The 24,123-nt window shown below is 36.0% G+C and overlaps 1 protein-coding gene and 1 long non-coding RNA gene across 4 annotated transcripts; one reads left to right on the plus strand and one right to left on the minus strand.

The window, feature by feature from the left end:
• LOC145230223 (uncharacterized) lies at positions 1-9,682 on the minus strand. Of its 3 annotated transcripts, XR_013860598.1 has the most exons (7): positions 9,273-9,682; positions 6,610-6,764; positions 6,254-6,393; positions 5,789-5,968; positions 3,869-4,170; positions 1,619-1,699; positions 1-683 (listed from the first exon to the last, which is right to left on the minus strand). It is a non-coding gene; the product is annotated as an uncharacterized LOC145230223 (long non-coding RNA). The 3 variants fall into 3 exon arrangements; XR_013860599.1 differs by lacking the exons at positions 6,254-6,393; positions 6,610-6,764; positions 9,273-9,682 and adding an exon at positions 6,198-6,243; XR_013860597.1 differs by lacking the exons at positions 3,869-4,170; positions 5,789-5,968; positions 6,254-6,393 and having other exon boundaries at positions 1,629-1,699; positions 9,273-9,678.
• A 4,375-nt stretch (positions 9,683-14,057) lies between these two features.
• LOC145229712 (limulus clotting factor C-like) lies at positions 14,058-17,630 on the plus strand (the record flags this gene model as incomplete). Its single annotated transcript, XM_080095045.1, has 11 exons — positions 14,058-14,226; positions 14,552-14,691; positions 14,816-14,939; positions 15,015-15,145; positions 15,395-15,617; positions 15,872-16,007; positions 16,064-16,205; positions 16,482-16,638; positions 17,093-17,272; positions 17,462-17,538; positions 17,580-17,630. Coding segments are annotated over 11 exons (1,530 nt in total), but the record flags the coding sequence as incomplete, so codon positions are not given.
• Positions 17,631-24,123: the final 6,493 nt, after the last annotated feature.

Raw genomic sequence — 24,123 nt, forward strand, 5'->3', positions numbered from 1 at the left:
TATGGAATATCAAACATTTATTCTGATCAATTTGGAGCTTTGTATATTGGACAACAAAGAACAAAAGTAGAAGTTCAAGAGGGAAACGATTTAAGAGCAAATTAGCGCAAGATACCAAGTAGATGGGAGAGATATACGTAGAACTATATACTTCAGGCCTTGAGATCGACAAATACTAGAAGATCAAGTTTCATTTTTAAATGACATTGCCCAAAAAAGGTTGCTAAATATAAATATTCTGTTTGTCAATTTGTTCTGGGGAGATTTAGGACAAAAAATATTGAGCTCTGCTCTGTTTGATATGAAACCGTTTCGCGCCCCGTTGTCGTGGTAACCCCCTTTTTCCATTGTCCTGGAAACAAAGAGTAAAACATGGTTTCTCTCTTGGTCGTCATGGCAACGGAATTGACTTTCGTACATTGTTGCGCGGATCAAAGTAGCACGTGTTGGATGGTTTGCGGTGGTGAGCTTTGGGGCTGAGCGAATCGGGAAAGTTGTGTTCCAAAACGGGACTCAAAATTCTCCGGCTTTTGTTTATCGTCGTGTCTGTGACGTAATCGAGCTTCATGGGGGGATGGACCAATATCGGTGATATATTACCCATAATGCAATGGTCCGTTGTACTTCCAGTGGCCTGGTCTTTGTGGATCGATGTGTTTCAGGATTTTGGCGAGGTGCTGAATCTGCGTTGTTAAATAATGCGGTTTACGATCAGGCAGCTTAAGGCATGAGCAATTAACGATATTTTAGCTTAAAATGGCAATTAAGAAAACAAATATTTAACGAAAATTATATTTTGTTTTAGATTATAACAAATTTATTACATATAATAAAATGAAATGCATGAAACAACCTTAATCGTGAAGACATGTTTATTACATGGAACAACCATGAAGTATGGGGGGTAGTGTTAAGTATTTTGGCAAAACGCAGTCATAAGTCCGTTCTCGCGGAAATATTACAGTTTCAAACTGTTTTTAGTGGATTTCTGCCTCTTAACGACCATTTAAACCGATCTATACAGCAAATGAAAATCTGACATTTTCCCTTACCTTCTAATAAAACCAAAGGCTATAGCCTTGGCGTTCTTTTTTTCGATTTAGGAGGGGTAGTATTAAGTATTTGGCAAAACGCAGTCATAAAAGTCCCTTCTTGCGGAAATATTCCAATTTTAAACTGGTTTTAGGGGATTTCTAAACCGATTTGAACCGAATTTGGAAACCTAAAATTTTAGCGTGATATTTGAAATAACCCAATGAATGTTTTCGTGTTTTCCATTTTATGGGGTTAAATGGAAGTCGTAAATATCGCTGTGTATATTAGCTATAGTTGCTTTGCTAAATGTTATATTGTGTACTGGTAAATCGACGGCCTACAGTTCGTCTTTGTCAGGGTAAATAGCATATGCATATGACATATTGGGAATGTGGGAGATTTTAACATGCAACAGAGTTTATAGGGTGAAGATTAAGTTGGGTTGTTTTCAGTTGGTACAACAACTCTTGGTACAGAAACTCCCTGACCCCAGCACAGCGGCAATTTTGTGCAATTGGTATTGTGCTAATGGGCAGTTTAATAGGCAAGGTTGTCAGGACAAACAAAACTCAATAAAACATACCAAACTTCACCTTGAAGATGAAGACTTTGTCGAAAATCATCAGCTCCTTTCGACCAAATGAAGCTCAGCCATAAAATTTTCCTGCAATGTAAAAAACACACGGTTTTAGGTGACTGGTTCCAAGACATATGCGAAGTAGTTGTACCGCAAACTAAAGATTAAAATGTTATTTAATGTGTAGAAAAAGTAGAAAAAGTATAAAAGTTTTGAGAGTCGAAATTCAACTGTTTAAATAAAATCAACGTGTAGCACAATATTACACTTTGAACATGTAAAAACACGAACTTGTGAGACCACAGCGCCACTTGTGTCATCAATAAACAAAGGGAACCTTGCTTTGATATTTCCAAAGCAATGAAGTGCTAGTTAAGCAAGTGGAATGAATAAATAAGCTTGGTATGGTGAAAAACAAGCCAGAAACAGGTAGATTTGATAAACTAGCAGTGAAAGTTTCATCCAAATCCTACAAGATTTCATGCGAAAAGTGCATGTACAAACTTCACAGGAGAAAAAAGCATTTAAATTTTGAGATAGGGAGCTCATAGTAATAAACAATGTAAATGAACAGATTTATAATTTGAATTGGTTGTAGTAACTCTTAAACAGAAAGAGAAGGACCCAACCTTTGTATATCTTGTGAGTATGTATAAGTTTTAAAATCAGACCGCAAAAAGAGAACTGAAAATTTATTTTCCTGGGCCATTTTTGCATCAGGTACATTTACTTTAACCTTGTAACAAATTAAGTAACTATGGTGGCTTAGCACATTTTCTTTTTGGACATACACTATAAACTTTTTGAAACCTTAACATATTCCACGTGTATATTTCATAATAGTTACTGTTTTTAAAATATGAGTTTGTTTCTGCGGGCAAAACCCATGAGTTCCCACTAGGGATGGAAAAAAAGTGCAAATGTTCTGTCTGGTCGAACACCGAGCATCTCATGTTAATGCTCGATGCATTGTTACATCACACACATTCCCAATTCCACATTAGTTTGTTTAAGGTCCCTTAGGTTACCAGCAGTGCATTAAGCTATAGAGGCCCCAGAAGCAATCTTTTTTTACTATTTAACGCTTTTAAAACTAGAAGGGTGGCTTAGCACAGATTGCCCTTGCACATACACTATGATCTATTTTAAAACATAAATATATTTCCTATGCTTATTTTGTATTGGGTTCCATATTAGCCATTGTCTTTTATAACCTTGGTTGTTTCTGCAGGCAAAAACTCATGGGTCCCCACACATGCAAAGTTGTAGATAATGCATTTTAATAGATAACAATAAGTAAGTTTGGTATTGTGAAGACCAACACAGTGATTGGAACTGTGCATATTTAAATATGCTATATGGAGTAAAAACTATTTAAATTTAAAAACACATTTTAGGGGGCTAGTAGGATAACTAATGGAGGTTCAACACACAAAAACTTAAAAGTAGGAAACCACAGTGACTTAATCAATAGTACTGCAAAATTTCAGTCCAATCTGCCAATGTTTAAAATTTCAACCAGTAGAAGTGTTTTGAGCAACAACCGTTAATGTTTCTGACGTCAAAGGGCTGTTAACAACCCCAAACTGCAATGGTGCAATAACGATAATTGGCATACTTTACAAGCTATCCAAATTTTAGCCAATTCTGACATTGTTTACAAACTCACCCATTTTAGGGGGCTAGCGGGGTAAATACTGGGGTTATCAACAAAAACAAAGTGGGATGCACATCTACATAACTATATCTACCATCTGTGTAAATTTCACCCAAATCCATCATACATTTGATGGAAAAACGAGTCGGACAAACTTCCGGGGGAAAATACCCATTTTAGGCGGCTAGCAGGGTAAATACTGGGGTTATCAATCAAAACAAAGTGGGATGCACATCTACATAACTGCATCTACCATTTGTGTAAATTTCAGCCAAATCCATCAAACATTTGATGGAAAAACGAGTCGGACAAACTTCGGGGAAAAAATACCCATTTTAGGCAGCTAGCAGGGTAAATACTGGGGTTATCAACAACAACAAAGTGGGATGCACATCTACATAACTACATCTACCATCTGTGTAAATTTCATCCAAATCCATCAAGGATTTGATGGAAAAACGAGTCGGACAAACTTTGGGGAGAAGAAAAAAGAAGAAAAAAAAACATTTTGAGTAAAATCAATACGTATAATTATATAATTACCCAAACACATCTAAATTTCCCCCCAGTTGATAACCATGCCTTGATAAGTTATTTACTTTTTCAAAAACGACCACATCATTCAACCGCACAAATTTCCCAGTATCTGATTTGCGTCAAAAGACAAATAGCAGGAATCATCATCACCAACATTAACTTCCCGCTAAAATTTGGTTTTGTCCCTCCCAAGGTCACCTGAACTTGACCCCCGGATCCCAATCATAAATCCATCGGAGGTCAGGTACTCCGAGATATACAAGCTTTGCACATCATACTCTACAACATCCAAATACCTTCATCAGGTTTCATAACATTTTAAGTGTTTGGAGGAGCGTGATTGTGTTGATGATCGAATCAATAACTGCAGACAAAACACAAAATTATTAGGAACCTGAGATTAATGTACGTTGCAATGTATTTTACCTTTTTGCAATGTACATTTTTTAGGATGAACAAACATTTAAATTTCAATTAAGTTGACATTGAAATACACTTTTTACTTTTATGGATTCTAAAGGTGGGCAACTTTTTTGCATATGTAAGCCATAGAATCCATGACATTGCAGAGACAGGTTACAACGATGCTCATTGAATAAAATAAAAGTGCAGGCAAACTTAACTTTAGGGAAATTGAACTCGTAATATGTACAAAATTATCAAGTAAACTACAGTACTTGCTTGCTTAAATTTTATCTATTAGATAGGTTTGTTTAGGATACCAACAATCATGCCCAACTACAACACAACTATATTACAACCTCCCCACACACAAAATTTTGTCTTCATTCTTAATAATGCCTTTTCCTAGCAATAACTATCAGCGTTAAATGTAACAACTCTTGGGTATGAGTGGGATCATAGGCGCCGACTTTTTTCCCGGGTATACCATATTATATGACGTCACAAAATGACGTCACGAAATTTCAAATTCGAATCCTGTGGCTACATATGACGTTAATTCTTGCAGTATATGAGTTTACACAACGTAATTCAACTACCAGGCACTTCTGCTTCTGTCGCAATTCAACGCATGTGTGTGCGCTGTATACAGTGTTATAACACTGCGTTACACATTGCAAAAAAATGGACCCATTTACCGAAATTATGTGGAGGCGGAACAATAAAGATAAAATAAATTTTGCTCGAACACTACCTTACGCCACAAATTACTGTAATGTTTAACATATATTAGTAATGTTTAACATATAGCTTGTTTCGTTTACAACGTGTTGCATATTTAAGTGAGTTGTTTGTGACGCAGTATTAAATTTAAAGTTAGTGTACTTTAAACGATGTCCTAAACTGCCAGAAACTTTCAATAAGCTAACACGTTAATTTTAGGAAAAGTACAACCTATATGTTTGTGACGCAACAACAAGCGTTGTTTTTTCGGTTGAAACTAGACAGTCGTTGTTCTTGCAGTAGAAGCTGTCAGAACAAAGATTGGACTGTATTCTAAAGTTTTTTTATCAAGTGGTTATTGATGTTTCAACCGGGAAAGGGGCGTTTGCCCTCCTCCAGCAAGCGAACGCCAACCTTTGTTGTGCTTTTTACCACCCTTTAATGTTCCAATGCTTATTAAAGACGTTACAGTTGTAATCAATGGGAAAAATTAATGGGCTGCAAAACAATGAACGCGATTGAAATCAATTGATTATGTTACGTATGTTTGTATTACAATAATTTCTATAAACGCAGGACTAACAATGGTCTAATTCTTGGGTATGCGGCATACCCAAGGTTTTCGTTCGGGTATGCCAGGCATACCCGGCATCCTGTGTTCGGCGCCTATGAGTGGGATACAAGAAACAGTCAGACTGCTGTAGCAAGCGGACGGTTGCCCACCCTTGCTGTATTTCATCACACTTATTTAAACTTGAAACAACATGCAGACTAATTAATTTTGGTTTGGCAGCAACAGAGTAAGCAATGTAGGTCTTCCACACACATTTCTGACAACTGATAAACTTTAAACAAACCTTCAAACTGGTCAGTTGCCAATGCCTGTGTAATGGTGGTAGTGGATGGTTGGCAAATCTGGTGGCTAATTTGGTCTTTTACTGGCAACTGATTCCATGCAACCACTCCCTATTCCTTTCATGGGATGCGGAAGTTGTTTCGACAGACCTCCTAAAATCTCCACTAGAGAGATGGAGCAGCTGAGATAAAACTAAATTGTTTACAAATTCTCAACTGGGGGTAAACATAAGTGGCAAAAAGTTTTTTAACAAAGCAAAATTAAACATTTACTGAAACTTAAAACAATTATTTTATCTGCAAACAAGTAAAGCAGAGAAAAGAGAAGCTCTGTGTTTACATGACGAATCATTAGTTATATTATATGTTTGCGAAACTGTTAATTCAATAACTTTCAAGTAAAAAACTTACACTTCTCCATGACAACAAAACTGTAAGCTGCTTCTCTGAAACAATTTTGTAAATACCTTGCTTCACGCAACTGGAATCGAATTCCATTGTTCCATTGTTCTCTCCTGCCATCCAATTTTTTAGAAGTTCATCGTTTGTGACAACAAACTTGATTCAGCGACATTCAAACATGCATTCCATACCTGCAGAAAAGCAGCTAACAACAATTTCTCATAACAGTGGTGCTTTATACAGAGATGCACAAAACACTATTTACTTTACTAGAGATCACATGCAAAAAAACGAATTTTAAATTTTTCGACATGTTAGGTAAAAAATTTAAATCTTACAGCCACGAATTTTAAATCTTTTGTTTGGTAAGATCAGTAATAAATATACACAACCAGAAAGTGGCTTAGCGCATATATACTACCTTTTAAGTCGCCAAACTTCACTGGGTTGTAGGTCGGGAAGTTCAAGTTTTATTTCAGCTCCAATCTCCCAAGTGTTGATGAACTTTATGATGGGAATCATACCTTCAACAGAAATTTTTCATCAGTGCAGGACAGGCAGAAACAAACAGGTCACCTACACAGAAATAGTTTCTGGTGTCACACTTAATATAAAGTCCACTACTTTGTGCAGGCAATCATAGATCACATACACTTGTAAAAACAAACTAATACAATGCAAATAGATCAAAAATGACAAATTGGGGAAAAAGCATTACAGTATATTCAGAAGGATGAATAGCTTTATGATTTAATAAATTTGGGAAAAAGCATAAAATGCATTTGATGAATTTAACTACTGCTGAAAAAATTCATGTTTCTATCACATTATTTACAACTCATAAGAAGAAAAAAGAAAAAAATACACTTAATAGTTCATCATGACTTTTTGAAGTTCAAATGCACAGAAAAAAACAATTGTTTCTATGTTTTTAAGCTAGTTGGCAATAAGTTACTATGCAAAATTGCAAACTAGAGATCAGGGAGTGGAACCACTTGTCATTGGTTCAGGTTCGGGTTTGCTAAAGAATTGTTTTCAAGAGTTTAGGTTCAGTTCAAGTTAAAAACATATACATTTTCGTGTTTAAGTTTTGTCACAGTTCAAGCAAGCTAAAAAAGCTACCCGGCCTGAAACGGTTCGCATTTTTTTAATCAGTTTAAATCTCATTTCACTTAAATTCTACTCATTATCTACACAGCCTTTACAGTACAGACGAATCCGGGTAATTGCATTATCAATTTGCCAAGGGCATTTTATGCGATTAACTGGAATATGCAATAATCTGGTTGCTATGTAAACAGTACGTACGCCATTATTAAAAGTGGTCATTTTCACTTCCCCAGCTAAAACAAAGTTGTAGTGACGGTCAACTATGAATCTGGAGCAGTATTTTCTTCTCTTTTGTTGCCGAGAATTGAAAAAAGTACTGTCAAGTCAAACTCGATTTATTACTCTCAGCGCAATACATGACGTCATGCTTCCTAACTGTCGTGTTTATGGTGCAATCGCCCAAGTGTATTAAAGAAACAGTAGAAATGCACACACACTGCTTTATTGGCGCACATGCCACAGTTCGCTTGATTTGTGCTTTGTCAGGTTTATTTGAAAAGATGCATTACATCAAATCGTAGCCAAGGGGGGTCAACATTTAAAGTTAGGAACCTTCCTAAGATGACGCTTTAGTCTTGTTTTGGGTAGTTTCCCTTATAAATGTGCTAGGTCACTAGCTTAATATACACATAAAATGGCCTGTTGTTTCTAAACTATTTTGTTTTCAAATTCAAACCAACCGGTTAAGCAGCAAAGTGCTAGGATTTGTAAGCAAGCCCAAACCCGAAAGTACACAACCGAAACCTGGTCAAACTTACGACATTGGCACATTCTACACTGCAAGGGCGCTAAGGCAAGCTGCATTAGTTTCTATTATAACACATTATCCAGTTCAAAAAAAAAATAATTGATTTTAACAAAACCTTTTAACGACTCAGATTGTGGGCGCTACTTTCTGGCTTACCCAGCAAAACTGCAGCTGCAAGATTAGCGTAACTGTCACTTGATCAACGTGTAATCGTTGCTTCAAAAATTTAAACCAGCAACAAATATTAGAGGAATAAATGCCTTTCTTAATCGGTGATCCACCTGATAAGTTGTGCAAGGTCTCAAATAGAAGACATAAAATATGGCAATCATCGGCATGTAACCAGTTACGTGAATCTAAACAACATAGTGTGATTACTTGCGATCAAACATTTTTTACAACCATTACATGTTTGGCGGGTCATGAACAATATAACAGAAAACATTTTTAACCATTTGTTTTACATTTAACATTGTTAAAATTTAACTACAGTTTAATACTTCGAATTTCTGCAGTTCGCACTTGGTAAGAAATTAAAGTCAGCAACTTTGCCAGAATGCCAGTTTCGTAATTTTAACATGTTGAACCCTTTATTTAAACGCTTGTTATAACACTATTTGGCGATTAGATAAGCCAATAAAACAGAACCAATGTGCCCATCTCCTCATAACTTTTAAAAATATTTTATGGTCGAGATGTGTCAGTTTCAACGTTGAAATTAGATGCAACCACGTCTTTTTCGCGTACATTACCTTTCGGAGGATTTGACTGTCATATCAGCATTTTTTATTCGAAAAACTCGGTCTGTTCGACTTTCACATAAAGATCATCAATCCAGTTAATCGCATATTTCAATGAAAATCGATGCGAATATCCGGTTTATGTGATAAACGAGTATGCGATTAACCGGACGATTTTCTTAACAAACGATGGGCGACGGTTTGGGATTTTAATTGTAATGCAATTAAACGGATTATGTGATTAACCGGTATGCGCTAAACCGGATTCGTCTGTACTTCATAACAATTTTAATAGTTATACATGTATCACCTTATAAAAAAATTAATAAAAAACTGCCGGAAGAGCTGAAATTTTGTTAATACAGTAACACCTTACAATTCATTATTTTTGACACACACTATAGCTATTATCCCACATGGACTATGGTATATTGTTCCAAAATAAACACTTTTGTAATGGCGATCACAAAATATTTTAAAAGTTACCTGTTTCTGTTCTAGCTCAATTACTTAATTGTTGATCATCTTTTCTTAAAGCAGTTTTTATTCAATTGTCTGTCACAATATTCTACACAATAAGGAACAGTACTGTAAACTGCAAAAACAAAACCATTAAAAAAATTTTTTGAAAACGCTAACATCCACAATATACTAATACAGTGTTTAATGATTTGGTGTAAAAACTTTAAAGCCATTTCGCTCATTGTTATGCAATGTTTATAGGATTTTTGTAAACTTGATATTAAAAACAGCAATGCTATGCATTAAAACACTGTAGTTTGTTTCAAAATACTTTTTGTGTCTGTTTGATTGCTGGAATCTTTTGTTACTGACATAATATTGCTTGCGACAGTTACAATGGTTTAAAAAAATATTTGTAAACAACAAATGTAAAATCCCGATATTATAGAGTAAAAAATCACTCTATAATATATATATCTATATTATAGAGTGATTTTTAACATTAGTTATGATTTTGCAACCATTTACTTTATAGTTTGTAGAGCTCTTCTGGCAAATGTAATTTTATTCCGCTGTTTCGACATCCTATACAGGTCCTATACTTATGTACAGTGCAACATGCATTCAGTGTTATTTACCCTGATGAAAACGATCTGGATACGCATTCGAAACGTCGAAAAAAAACTAGATTTGCCAGAAGAGCTCTACAAACTTGATATTATGCCTGGCAATAATAGCTTATTTGTACTTTATAGTGCTACCATTTTGCCACAACCTTCATGGTATTTACATTTAAACTGTTTTTGCATTTTTTGGTAAAAAAATGTTTTGCTGTATGAAATATAGTTGACATTACTTTATTGGCTCATAATATTGACCTGACTAATTCAGGATAAAATCAATACAGCCACCAGCAAAAGAATGTGGCAATGTCTTATTGCTTATTGAAAACTGTTATAGCCACAAAAAAACCAGTCAATATGTCATAATATTCAAGAGTATTACATCTACACTTTGTGTTTACAAAAGGGTATTAATAACATGCGTAATAATTATTTTAATATAGATATATATACATGTGCTTCAATGTTTAAAAAGTGTAGAATATTGCGTTAACATTTCATATTTCGAGTGCGTTTCTTTTAAAAGAAAATTTGAAAACACTTGTTACTTCGCACAAACCGCGTGTGTTTTAAACTACATTATTAACTAATATGCTTTCCTTCATAAACTATTTAAAACAGCTGTCAAACAAACCACATCAACATTTGAGAGACCGAAACGCTCGTTTGCAAACTCGAGTTTGATTGTTTATGTTTTAAGATTTCTATGAACAAAAAAATCAGTTTAAAAAACAAAATAAATTAAAAATTCAGGACAAACGCAACCGACCGCACATACAACAAGGATGGTGGATTGAATTTGCCCACATCATATGTAAACATGAGGATGAGATAAAACACCATTGTCATTCTGCCAGAAAAAGAGAGAACGTCATGGATGGTTGCGTAACAAATAGCTTGGCCAAGTCGAAATATTGACGAAATACGCTAGTTTAATCCAATTTTTAAATACTTTTCGGGACTATTATTTAAGTGAAAATCACAACACTATCCTTTCTTTCAATCTATTTCAATAATCCGTTTTCAAAAAGTGAACCCGACTCGATAATTACAGCTGAATGCAATTAACACCCACTTTGGGACAAATGCCAATGGTGACGAAATACGCTAGGTCCAATACAATTTTTGAAATCATTTTGGGCCCATTATTTTCTTTAAATTCGCAAAAATGCTTAATCTGTTCATCTATTTTAATAATCCGTTTTCAAAAAAGTGAACCCGACTCGATAATTACAGCAGAATGCAATTAACACCCACTTTGGGACAAATGCCACAACAGTGAAGGGCACAATATATGGATGAACTTTATTATTGTTTGTATTTGCATTTCACTTTTTGTATTAAAACGTTCTCATGTCATGTACCGCTTTACTCACTTCCTTAATCAATTGCTGTCTCGCACTAGTACAATACCAATATGAAATAATACCATAAATATTAACTGGGGACTGGGGTTATTTACTATGAAGCATTTACCCGAAGCAAAAAGTAAGTTTGTGCAGTCAGCAATCATATCTTAATACAATTAACAATGATGCAATTAAAAGCACCTTGTTTAATAGATTTAAATCACCCTGGTGCTATGCAAGAATCTAAATGCATGTTCTATCTGTTTGGTCGACATCTAAAATGTATCGCACAACTAACTCTATGAACATTGTTACATTTTTTTGGTTGATGAAACTCTAATCGAGTTTAACAAACTTGATCCATTTAATAATATCAAGTGGAAAAGAAAAAAAATAGTTGGATTGTAAAATGCAGCAGGAAAATTTTTTTCGGTAAACAAATCGCTATTATTGTTTTTACATAATATGCAGCCAGCCTGCAAAATATGTACTGTTGCCTTTCTCTACACGCTATACACCCGTACATGTGTATTACATCACTGTGATAAATCCACTTTTCAGTGGTACATGGTTTATCCCTGTAAATCAAACCGAAGGTCTGATTGGCTTTTGTCGGTTTTGTACTTTAAACGCCGCAGCAGCATCATTTAATGATTACAATACATTGTAATCCATACTGCGCACATGAATCTGTTTTACAGAAATCCGAAACAATTAAAGGAGCCTTGAGTTTAAAGTAATTGTATCGAAAATTGGTCGAATGAAACGTGAACTTTCAGCGGTTCGCAAATAGTTTCAACAACTTCCTGTCCTGCACTTTGTATGTAACTGCTAGTCGTTGGCACCTTGCAATGTTTGTCACAGTTGTGAGTCGCTTGCAGAAGGGACAGTGCTTGAGAACGCTAGGAGGTAGGCCTACTTGAGCTTGATTAAAATAGAATGAAACACAATTGTCGCAGCCGATTTAGCAATTGCAGTTATATTTGTTGCTTTAAAATGCCAAATCAGTTTTTTGTATTTTAAATTTTAATTGCGGCCCTGGCAAATAATGCATGAATTGAATTAATGTTAATACTGATGTGTGTTTTACAGGAAAACTAGATGATTGTTATGAAAACCTTGTGTATTATCGTTTTGTCACTGTTCTGTCGTTCAGTCTCAATTGTACGACCTGGTAAGTAAGAAAGTATCAGTTACTCCTTATTTGCAATCTAATTTGTACCGGTTACATTTACTGTATCGATGTGGTGTCGTGTATATATGAAACAGTTTGGTCCAACTTTATTTTGTTGCGGGCCATTCAAAATCGTTAACTTACTACGCGGGCCAAGGTTTAAATGTTTGCAGGAAACACTTTTTTCTGGGTCAAACACTATAGGGTAACCATACACCTTTTTTATATATAGATAAGTTGATTTTTATATTTTATAGTTAAATACTAAGTAGAAGCTGTCAAAAACATGCAGTTTCCACTCTTGCGCAAAAATGCCACTGAACGGTTTATAGAAGTAGAACCCTTTATTACATAACAATTTTATTACATAGCCTTGTCATGCGTCACAATAGGAGATTTTGCAGTATTTAGTGTGTGTTAATCCTCTCATTTTGAAAACATTGTATTATTGAAAACAAAACTTATAGTTGTCATTAAAATGTTGGGACTTTCGCGGGCCAACAAAATTATCTCGCGGGCCACAATTGGCCCGCGGGCCTGCAGTTGGACCACGCTGATCTAAAAGATAAATTTTGACCTATCGTTTCTAACTTATTTTAGGATGATGTACATTATTTACTTTTATTGTTGTCTTTTCAATGGGTTAAAACAGGAAAATACGAATTTATTGCTTTTAGGATTGTTATTACAAGTTGAATATTTTTTGCAGGTTCTTCACAAACAATATGTTCCAGCAGAGATCTAAATCTCATCGAGTCTGGAAGAAATTGTCGGAAACCCTGTTCACGTGATTCAGATTGTAGAGGTCGCTTCAAGCGGTGCCGATGTGACGATGTTTGTGGCATGTCGTGTTTCAACCCAAGTAAGTTGATGGTAATCGAACTAAAAAATGAATTGTTAGGTAATATGTGTGTAAACACGAGCAGAAGAAATCGGATTTTTCCTTTTGTGATGGTTTTAAGAAACCTTCGTTTCACGAAATGAAGTTACGCAAGTGGAACCCTGACAGAATGAAAATAAAGCAAATGATTGTGATATATGTTGGAGTAAAATGCATGTGAAAGGTTTCGATCCTAATTTTATCGTAGGATGGTTAATATAATTACAAAAAGTTTAGCTTACCGGACAAAATTAAATTGCTGTTGTGAATGGTTTCTCATTTTATGTATTGTGCTTTTCCTTGTATCGTTAAATATTTTTTTAAATTGAAATCATTTAGTTGTGAATAGATTCATCAACATTTACTGTCCATTTCCAATATCTCGATTCAACAAGTGTAACCGAAATAACATAAAAGTATTAGATCACTGATATCAATTTAATGACCTTCAGAAACCTTGTTTATGAATATGATCAAAGAGTTTGTTTTATGTTGAGCTTATTGTCGCCATTTGCGTTAACAGATGCGGTGTGTGCCAGTTTAAAGGTTGAGTTTGGAAGAGTCATTTATCGTTCCCGAAAGTACGGATCTCAGGCAAAATATCGTTGCCATCCAGGCTGGGTGTTAACAGGAAACGCTGTCCGTACATGTCGTAGTGACAAGAAATGGTCGGGCACAGCGGCAAGTTGTTTAAGTAAGTTCATTGTTCACTTCAGGTTTTTTAGTCAGTTCATACCAAGAAGGTATTCTAACTATTGTTTTGTCTTTGTGACAGTTTCACGATGCAATGAACCAGTGGCACCTGATCACGGTTCTGTTGTAACTGAGGGAGTTGATTTCACCTACAGGTCTCGGGTTGAGTTTACCTGTGACCCAGGTTATGAGAACATTGGAAGTGCTTGGACAATTTGCAATGAAAACGCTACTTGGGAAGGAATGGCAAACTGCACGGGTAAGCAAACTTTAGTTTAAAGCAAGAAGTATGCCATTGTTATACATCTAATCTTTGAACCATACAAAGCTGGTTTACTGTGAGCAAGCCTTTATATTCCAATAAAAATCCTAACATCAAACAGCAAATAAAATTTAAAAACAAATTTTCTGATAAGCATAAGTTTAACGAATTTTTTTAAAATAACCGAAGGAAAAAGTTGTTAAAATATTTCAATTTAATTTGCAAAAGTTGCAGATTACCTAATCAAAGCATGCTCATTATTCACGTTTTAGTGAAACGGCATTAGGCAAATTTGTTTTAACAGACTAATATTTTCGTGTAGGTATAAAACTGAAGTGTGGACAAACAGTAAACCACACAAGCACTTCACCTTCCCTTGGTCTAGTTTTTGGAGGAATTAATGCAGACAGGTCTTGGCCGTGGCAAGCTTTAATTATGGTCAAGCACGGAACAGTTTATAACGTAAGCAACGGTACAGTTTTATTATGCCCCAAAACTGTTCATCTTAAACAAACAGCTTGGCCGATTTGACTTTTATTTCCTCGGTCTTGATGTCTAACCTGGTGGACTTCTTGTAATTGTTTAGAGCTTCGCGAGTAGTTTTGCCGGTGGAAGTCTGATCAATCAACATTGGGTTCTAACAGCAGCACATATATTTGATCGTTACTCCATCGTTGAGAATGGGACAAACCGCTTTGTTGTGGCCGTAGGTAATAAAAGATAAAAATACTTGTAAATTGCATCCTATGTTACATGACAACAAAGTTATATTCTTGTTTTGGAAGGGATTTTTAGAAGACCTGACAGAAGAAGTAACATCGACTCTAATGTGATTGTGTTTCAACCGAGAAATATTGTAGTACATGAACGGTTCGATCAACATGAAAGAAACAATTTTGATTACGATGTTGCACTGGTAAGATTAAAAGTTTGTTAAATATTAAACGACCTCAAATAATATCAAATCGAGCAGGGTGCAGTTGGACCTTGGCCACACAACTGAGCAAATTAAAACCAGTGTTCGTTTCGAGTCGATGCAGTGACTTTTACCAAAAAATTTTACAGGAGGATTCCAGCCGTGTGAGTTAACAAGGGATCCTCCTTTGCGAACACAAAAGGAAAAAAAACGTATCATTCGACCATAGTTTTGTAAATGTTTTTGCAGATTCGCGTGGGCATAGGACTCAGTACCATCAAAGAAAATAAACTGTGGATTTGGACCGACAGCACACCTAAGTTTAACGGGACAATTCCACTCTCAACCCACGTGAACCCTATTTGTCTTCCCTGCAGTAACTCGTGTATTCCGATAGAAAACTATATGTTCCAAAATGGAAGCAGGTTAATAAACGAAAATGACTCCGAACGTGTCAAATGTCTCAAGAAAGGTAACTTCCTGCCGGGCGTCGTATTGGCCAAGCTTTATTGTGTAATTAAGTGCAATACTATCTTATTAATGATGGGCTACATGTAGAGATTTAATGTGAATTTGAACGAAATATGCGTTTATGTGAAATATCATCACTTAAATGGTTTTTGTAGTCAAATATCATGTAACTGTGACGCTAAGGACAAAAAACGATGCAAGACAATTCGGATAAAATAACCCAACAACGCTGAACAAGATTTTTTTTCCTTTTAGGAAAGTGGCTTGCGAATCATTTCACTGAAAATCGAGCACCGGTGTTCGTTACAGGTTTCGGTATTACGAATTGGACAAGCGAAACCATGTCATTCCACCTTCAACAAGCAACTCAACGAATTCAACCTGACTCAATGTAAGGCAAAATGCTACTTTATCTGTCTCCAAATCTTGTTATACTTTTATCTTTAGATGTAAAATTGCTGTCAACAAAATAGTGGATGAAACTTCACTGGATGTAAGGTATACAGACCGTATGATTTGTGCTCGATCTGAAACAAGTGCAGTATCGGATGCTTGTAAGGGTGACAGTGGTGGACCTTTGATGCGAAAGGTATGTTAGCAATAAGAAATGCTTCACGTATCAGGAAACACCGCCGCCGAAATCTTAGTTAACTAATCAAGCTAACTTCACTTGACGCTGTTAGTTTAACAGTGGTGTGATACTTGGTAAAATACGTATTAATGACAATTCCAACACAAGCGCCATAAACTGCGTCACTTGGAGTAAAGTTTCAATTTAGAATATTTAGGCTATTTGCCTAAATCGTAGTTATCAAAAAATGTAATCTTTCTGAGTGGGAGTAATCTTTGAGTTTTCTACTGGCAGTACAAAATCCCAAACACCTCAGAATCGTGTTGGATTCAAGTTGGAATCGTCAGTTTTGGATACAAATGCGGTCAAGTCGACAGAAATACTGATTTCCGCTTTCCAGGATTTTATACTGATGTTTCCAAAGTTCAGAGCTGGATTGATTCAACCATTGGTAAATACGACTATTTCAATTACCCTCAATTCTAAACTATAAAATCAGTTTTTGTAATAATTAGTTTGACAAACAAATAATGATTGAAATTTATGCATCATAATTCCAAAGCAAATTTCTGTTACAATCTTGTCCAACAACTAGAAACTTTCAACGTGAGAAAAAGTTGCAGTATAAAATGTTTCATTCAAGTTTATACCTGAAACCCTTAAACGCATTACAAATTCAGCTCTCAGTTGCACTTGCTGGCAAACACGCATGTCCAAGTCGATACTGTAAGGTAAAACTTCTTGAACCGTTGTCCGAAAAGTGTGGAATATTTTTCTACTCGGAACACTAAAAGTATGTTTTGATTTTCTGCATTACATAATTAACTGATATGTATAATTAACTATATAATTAACTATTACATAATTAACTATATATATTTTTTGCAATGACGCTTTTCATGCAGATGGAACAAAGTGTCCGAGTTTCGTAGTTGAAAATGGTCGCCTAGTTCCACAACGAAGTGTATACGCCCATGGCTCAACTGTTACCATCGAGTGCAATACTGGTTATCAACTAAATGGGACAAGTTCTCAAACCTGCACAGAGGATGGTCTTTGGATTAACGATCAACCAAGGTGTATAGGTATGTTGAAATTTATTAACAGATTTAATGAACATAAATGTGGAATGGGTTTTTAGGAAGAAACTTAATCCGATTATGTTCTTGTTTTCCTAAACTCCTATATTTCAAACAAACGAAATTTAATATCGAGTGTTAAAATGTGCGTTCCGCAAAACACAAAATCATTTGATGTGCTATACGTTTTTGCAGAAAAAACTTGCCCACCATTGAGAAGAATCATCAATGGACAAATGAATCCTGTATTTCAAGAGGGGTTGCGCCACCAAGTGGGCACAGTTGTTTCGTTTATATGTTCATCTGGCTACAGGTTGACGAAAACAAGACCACTTCGTTGTCGGAATTCCGAAAGTTGGTCTAGAACCCAACCAAAGTGTCGAGGTAGTATGTTGATCATGTTAAGCATCGAATTATCTTGTTTGATCTGTGATCAGTTCTGATGGACACAAAATTACTGTTGCCCTGAGATAAAAAAGTACATAATTAATAAACATAAGCATAAACATATACAGCAAACAATTCAATATGAAAATTTAACTAAACATCAGCCAAACAAATCAACTACTGAACACTAACACTAGGTAAGGGTCTAAGCTGCAATAGCTTGGCAAACTGTCAAATAGCAAAACACTGATTCATCAATAATTTAACCCCTGCATCAAATAAATTACTAATGCACATAAGGCACAACAATTTAAAGGCGGACAAAATTTATTTCTGCAGACCACATTTTACTAAGTGGCGATTTTAAACACAATACGTTTTTTAGTTTACTTTCAATAAACTCTTTGGCAAAACTCCGCTGTGGCGATATATTTGCCGAATTACAAAAAAAATAGGATTATTCCGTGTTTTATTTAAAAAAAACACTTTTGCAGTGATACGGTGCAGGAGTTTCAGAGTGGCCGAAGGTCGTCTGGTTCCACAACAAAATACCTACGCTACGGGTTCAAGGGTTTCTATCGAGTGCAATGAGGGCTTCAGACTAAGTGGGATGAATACCCGAAGCTGCTCTCAGAGTGGTGATTGGGTTGGAGAAATACCGAGGTGTACAGGTATGTTAGAATTTGTCAACAGATTAATGAACATCAATGTGGGCTGGGTTTTTAAGAAGAAACCTAATTGTTTTCCTACAACTCAAATGTTTTAAGCACACAAACGACATTTAATATCCAGTGTTGAAATGTGTGTAACTGACCCTTGTAAAGTGGCTAAACAGAACACACTTAATTCTTTTTATATGACTCCTTCGAATAGACACACACATTCACAAACAAATTACGTAAACCGTCTTTGCAGACCTGAAGTGTCCAGATTTTCCGCCCTGGATTGACAATGGCGAGGTTAGGATCACGTATTCTCGTGAAAGTCAAGGACATCGCCTCCCTGGGACTAGAGTCAGTTACACATGCCGAGATGGTTACAAGATTAACAGCACAAGTTATCAAACTTCGGTCACATATACCTGTCTTACAACCAAACGATGGAATACCAACCCAAGTACCGTCTCATGTGTTAGTAAGTCAGTTAATAAACAGAATACGTTGTCCGCAAAAGACAAAAATTAATTGCCTGTCAGGTCATTTGACGTGTTCCGCGTTTTTGCAGAAAAAACTTGCCCACCGTTGAGAAGAATTATCAACGGACAAATGAATCCTGTATTTCAAGAGGGGTTGCGCCACCCAGTGGACACAGTTGTTTCGTTCACATGTTCATCTGGCTACACGTTGACCAACGCATTACCGCTTCGTTGTCAGGATTCCGAAAGTTGGTCTAGAACCCAACCAAGTTGTCGAGGTAATATGTAGTAATTATGCTAATTTTTGAATTATCCTGTGTGATCTGTGATCAGTTCAGATGGACACAAAAATATTGTTGCCCTGAGATTTTTTTAGTTTTTTATATACTTACTTTGCATGCCGAAAAATAATCGATTTATAGTCTGTAACGTAATAACAGAGCGCCCTGGTTTTTCTTCAAATCAAATTCACAATGACAGCGTTAAACGGTATTTTGGATTACAGAAACTCTTACAGATATTCACAACACAAATTCAGTTTATTCGTATTCAAATGTACAAAAAGTACATAATTAATAAACATAAGCATAAACATATACAGCAAACAAGTCGATATGAAAGTTGAACTGAACATCAGCCAAACAAATCAACTACTGAACACTAAGCACAACAGCTTGGCAAACTGCCAAAAAGCAAATCACTGATGCATAAATAAGTTAACTCATGCATCAAACTAGAAGGGTGGCTTAGCACATTTTGTTGTTGCACATACACTATAACCTATTTTGAAACATTAATATATTTCCCGACACTGTTTAATAAACTGACCCATTTTAGGGGGCTAGTAGGGTAACTAATGGGTTTGACACCAAACTAAAAAAAATATAAAACCTCAATGACTCAATCAACAGTACTGCAAAATGTTTAAAATTTCGACCACTAGAGGTGTTTTGAGCAACAACCCTTAGTGCTTCTGAAGTCATAGTGCTGTTACCAACCCTCTAACTGCCATGGCGCAGAAATGTCCACCAAGCATCCCACCAACAAGTAACATACACCTGGTTGCCCTTGTAACACTATTGTGTAGTGGCCAGTAACATACAAATACCTTTTACACTTTTGGGGCTTGTGGGGTAAATGTTGTGGGTTGAACACAACAATCGACAACTATAAATGTCATACTCTACAACAGGGGTCTCAAACTGGTTTCGGGGCCAAAAACAAACTTTTAAGTAAGTCGGGGGCCGCACTATCGACACATTTGTTACAGTGTAACATGACCAGAAAAGACATTGCGTGATTAAAAAGTGAAATGTGCATTAATGCCACCAACTACATTAAAAAACAAAATTGTAATAAATAGGAAACAGATATACAGTGTAGCAAAGTGAAAGAAGCAACTGTGCTATATTGCTTTGTGTGGAAACAATGGCCTACAATGATTCAACAATGTACAAATTATGACGCAACAATCGCAATTGCTGATTTTAAAAATGATCTCGCTCATTTAAACGCTGCATATACCACCAACAGAGAACGATTGTACCATGCAAATTCACCGGTCTAACAGGATATTCCGCCTAAGTAAAACACATCACTTCTAAAAATTACTTCGCGGGCCGCACAAAAACCCTTGGAGGGCCGCATGCGGCCCGCGGGCCGCGTGTTTGAGACCCCTGCTCTACAAGCTATCCAAATTTTAGCCAATTCCGACATTGTTTACAAACTCACCCATTTTATGGGGCTAGTGGGGTAAATACTAGGGTTATCAACAAAAACAAAGTGTGATGCACATCTACATAACTACATCTACCATCTGTGTAAATTTCATCCAAGTCCATAAAACATTTGATGAAAAAACGAGTCGGACAACTTTAGGCAGAAAATAACCCATTTTAGGGGGCTAGCGGGGTAAATACTAGGGTTATCAAAAACAAAGTGGGATGCACATCTACATAACTACATCTACCATCTGTGTAAATTTCATCTCAATTTTTTACCAACTGCAAAAAAAAATCGTGTTGTAACACTAACCTGTGTAATGATGTCACAACACAAACTATGGCATCAACAACACAAACTATGACATCAAAAACACAAACTATGACATCACCAACCCTCACAACAAGCAGGAATTGCATCACAAACAAATTTTGATGCTTTTATTGATTTATTATTTTTAACAGATACTGGAAGCAGTGCACAAACTCCACAAGTCACAGGTAGATCCCATTCATGTGTTAAAGTCAAGTTAGTAAAGTGATAAGAATGTGAGATGTTTACGGAAGTCTGTCTGCAGCAGTACAACTAACAAATACAGCAACTAGTTTTAATGGGTGTTGTAACACAAGACTGTGTAATGATGTCACAACACCAGCTATGACATCAACAACACAAACTGCGACATCCCCGACAATCACAGCAGCAGGCATACTTGATGACATTTTAGTACCTTTGAGTATTTACACTTTTACCAAAATTTTCACCTGTTTTTAGGCCCAAAAGAAGTGACAGCATCATGTAAGTAACTTCATCTATTGTGATAATCAAAAATGTTTTGCAATGTTTTAAAGAAAATACCATTGATTTAAATACTTATACACTTAAACAGCACAATTAGATAACAATTCCAACACAACTTTGTGTGACAAGTGAAAACAGTTCAGTGTTTTATAATGTTTAGTCTGCTCCGACTATGATGTCACAATCACCCCCGGCAGTCCTGTGGTGATCACTTCACCAAATTTCCCAAACAATTATGGAAACAGCCAGAATTGTTCGATGGTTTTGACGGCACCAAGTCAATATAGGATACAAGTCAACTTTACTCGTTTCCAAACACTATGGTGTTGCGATGGTGTTGGGGTGAGTTCTAAATTATACAGAATATTATGGCAACACTACTTGGTTTCAACTCAATGATATATCGATATGATTTGCTGAGGAGACAATCACACCAAACTCGATATCTGAGATGATCTAAATTCATTCCCAACCTTTTTTGTCCTGTGCCTCCTATTAGTCGATATTCAAATCTATTTTCCCCCTACAAATTTAGTTTGCTAACATATCGTTTACATTAACATTTTAATGTAATTCTTTTTTTAATGCAAATTATAAGCTTTATAGCCTTCAATATTTCTCTTTGTACCTCTTAAATATATATATATATATATATATATATATATATCATGAACTTTATCATGCACTGTACTGATAAATTTTTATAATAAATTTCTTTTACTCAGCTTATATGTGGCAAATGAAGCAATAACACATAGCACAGACAACCAAGAAGAGATTAATATTGTGACACAATCCCATGAGTAGGGAATTCCGTCCTGTTTGAGAACCACTGACCTAAACCATCAACTTTCACCTGCAAGGAAAACATACTAATCCACTTAACAATATATTCTACAGTTGTACAACTCCAACCGAACAGAAGACAGCGAACTTCTCATCGATGAACTGAAGGGAAGTGTCAGCCAATGTCAAGCTGTGCAGCACTCATCCAGCAATTACATTTCTCTCATATTCTTTAGCGACTATTCACAAACTGCGGAAGGTTTCACAGCAACTGTAACAGCAGGTAATATGCTGGTTTTGTAAACAATTATATACCACAACTGGTATATGTGGGTAAAATCACTCACATTATTCACCTCACCGGTAGCAGAGTAAAACCATTTCACAAGGTTCATGCAATGTTACTAACTAACTAGAAGGGTTACTTGGCACATTTTGTTGTTGCACATACACTATAACCTATTTTGAAACAGTAATATATTTCCTATGCTTATTTTGTATTGGGTCGCATATTAGCCATCATCTTTTATAACCTTAGTTGTTTCTCCAGGCAGAAACTCATGGGTCCTCACACATGTAAAGTTAAAAATAGTGCATTTTAAGAGATAATCGTAGTCAACATGCTACCCAAATTTTAGCCAATTCCGACACTGTTTCTTACTCACCCATTTTAGGTGGCTAGCGGGGTGAATACTGGGGTTATCAACAAAAACGAAGTGGGATGCACATCTACATAACGTTATCTACCACCTGTATAAGTTTCATCCAAGTCCATTAAACATTTGATAGAAAAATAAGTCGAACAAACCTTAGGCAGAAAATAACCCATTTTAGGGGGCTACTGGGGCAAATACTGGGAATTATCAAGACAAACAAAGTGGGATGCACATCTACATAGTTATATCTACCATCTGTGTAAATTTCATCCAAATCCATCAAACATTTGATGGAAAAACGAGTCGGACACACTTTGGCAAGAAAATAACCCATTTTAGGGGGCTAGCGGGGTGAATACTGGGGTTATTAACAAAAACAAAGTGGGATGCACATCTACATAGTTATATCTACCATCTGTGTAAATTTCAGCCAAATCCATCAAACATTTGATGGAAAAACGGGTCGGACAAACTTTGAGAAGAAAAAAAACAAAAACGAATTCGAGTAAAATCAATATGTGTCCCCTTCAGAGAAGGGGACCCATAATAAAAATTCCGAATGCATATAAGGTACAAGCCAAAGGGCGGACAAAATTTTTTCTGCAGAACACATTTTACTACGTGGCAATTTCAAACACAATACGTTTTTTAGTTTACTTTCAATAAACTCTTTGACAAAACTCCAGTGTGGCGATGTAATTGCAGAATTAAAGAAACATTAAGATTATTCCGCGTTTTAATTAAAACGCTTTTGCAGTGATAGGGTGCAGGAGTTTCAGAGTGGTCGAAGGTCGTCTGGTTCCACAACAAAATTCCTATGCTACGGGTTCAAGGGTTTTTATCGAGTGCAATGAGGGCTTCAGACTAAATGGGATGAATTCCCGAAGCTGCTCTCAGAGTGGTGATTGGGTTGGAGAAATACCAAGGTGTACAGGTATGTTAGGATTTTACGTCAATGTAAAAACGCAAACAACAAAGTACACTGTTCCAGTGTTGATTAGGTATTTTTAGACAAGCAACACATATGTTTTAGAACGTTTAAGTTGACCGTAACTGTTTCACATAAATGACCTTACCCGAATCGATTGTTAAGGTTTTAGTGGTGCTTAGTAGTGATGTACCGAATCGGCGAAATTTCGATTCGGCCGAAACCGAATGGCCGAATCAACCGAATCCTTATGACGTCACGCGAAGTCGTACGCTACGCGTTTGACATGAAAAAATGTTTATCTACCAGGCAATTAGTGCAGAATAGTTGTGATTCGTCCTCATTTCAGTTCTGTTGGGTTTAAATTGCCTCAAGCATCATTGGCAACCTGTAAATGAGTTGCTAATTTTTTTGACAACAGTGGGAAACCGAAAATGTGTTG

This window comes from Phallusia mammillata, chromosome 5, assembly GCF_965637545.1.
Source record: "Phallusia mammillata chromosome 5, kaPhaMamm4.hap1.1, whole genome shotgun sequence".
NCBI lineage: Eukaryota > Metazoa > Chordata > Ascidiacea > Phlebobranchia > Ascidiidae > Phallusia > Phallusia mammillata.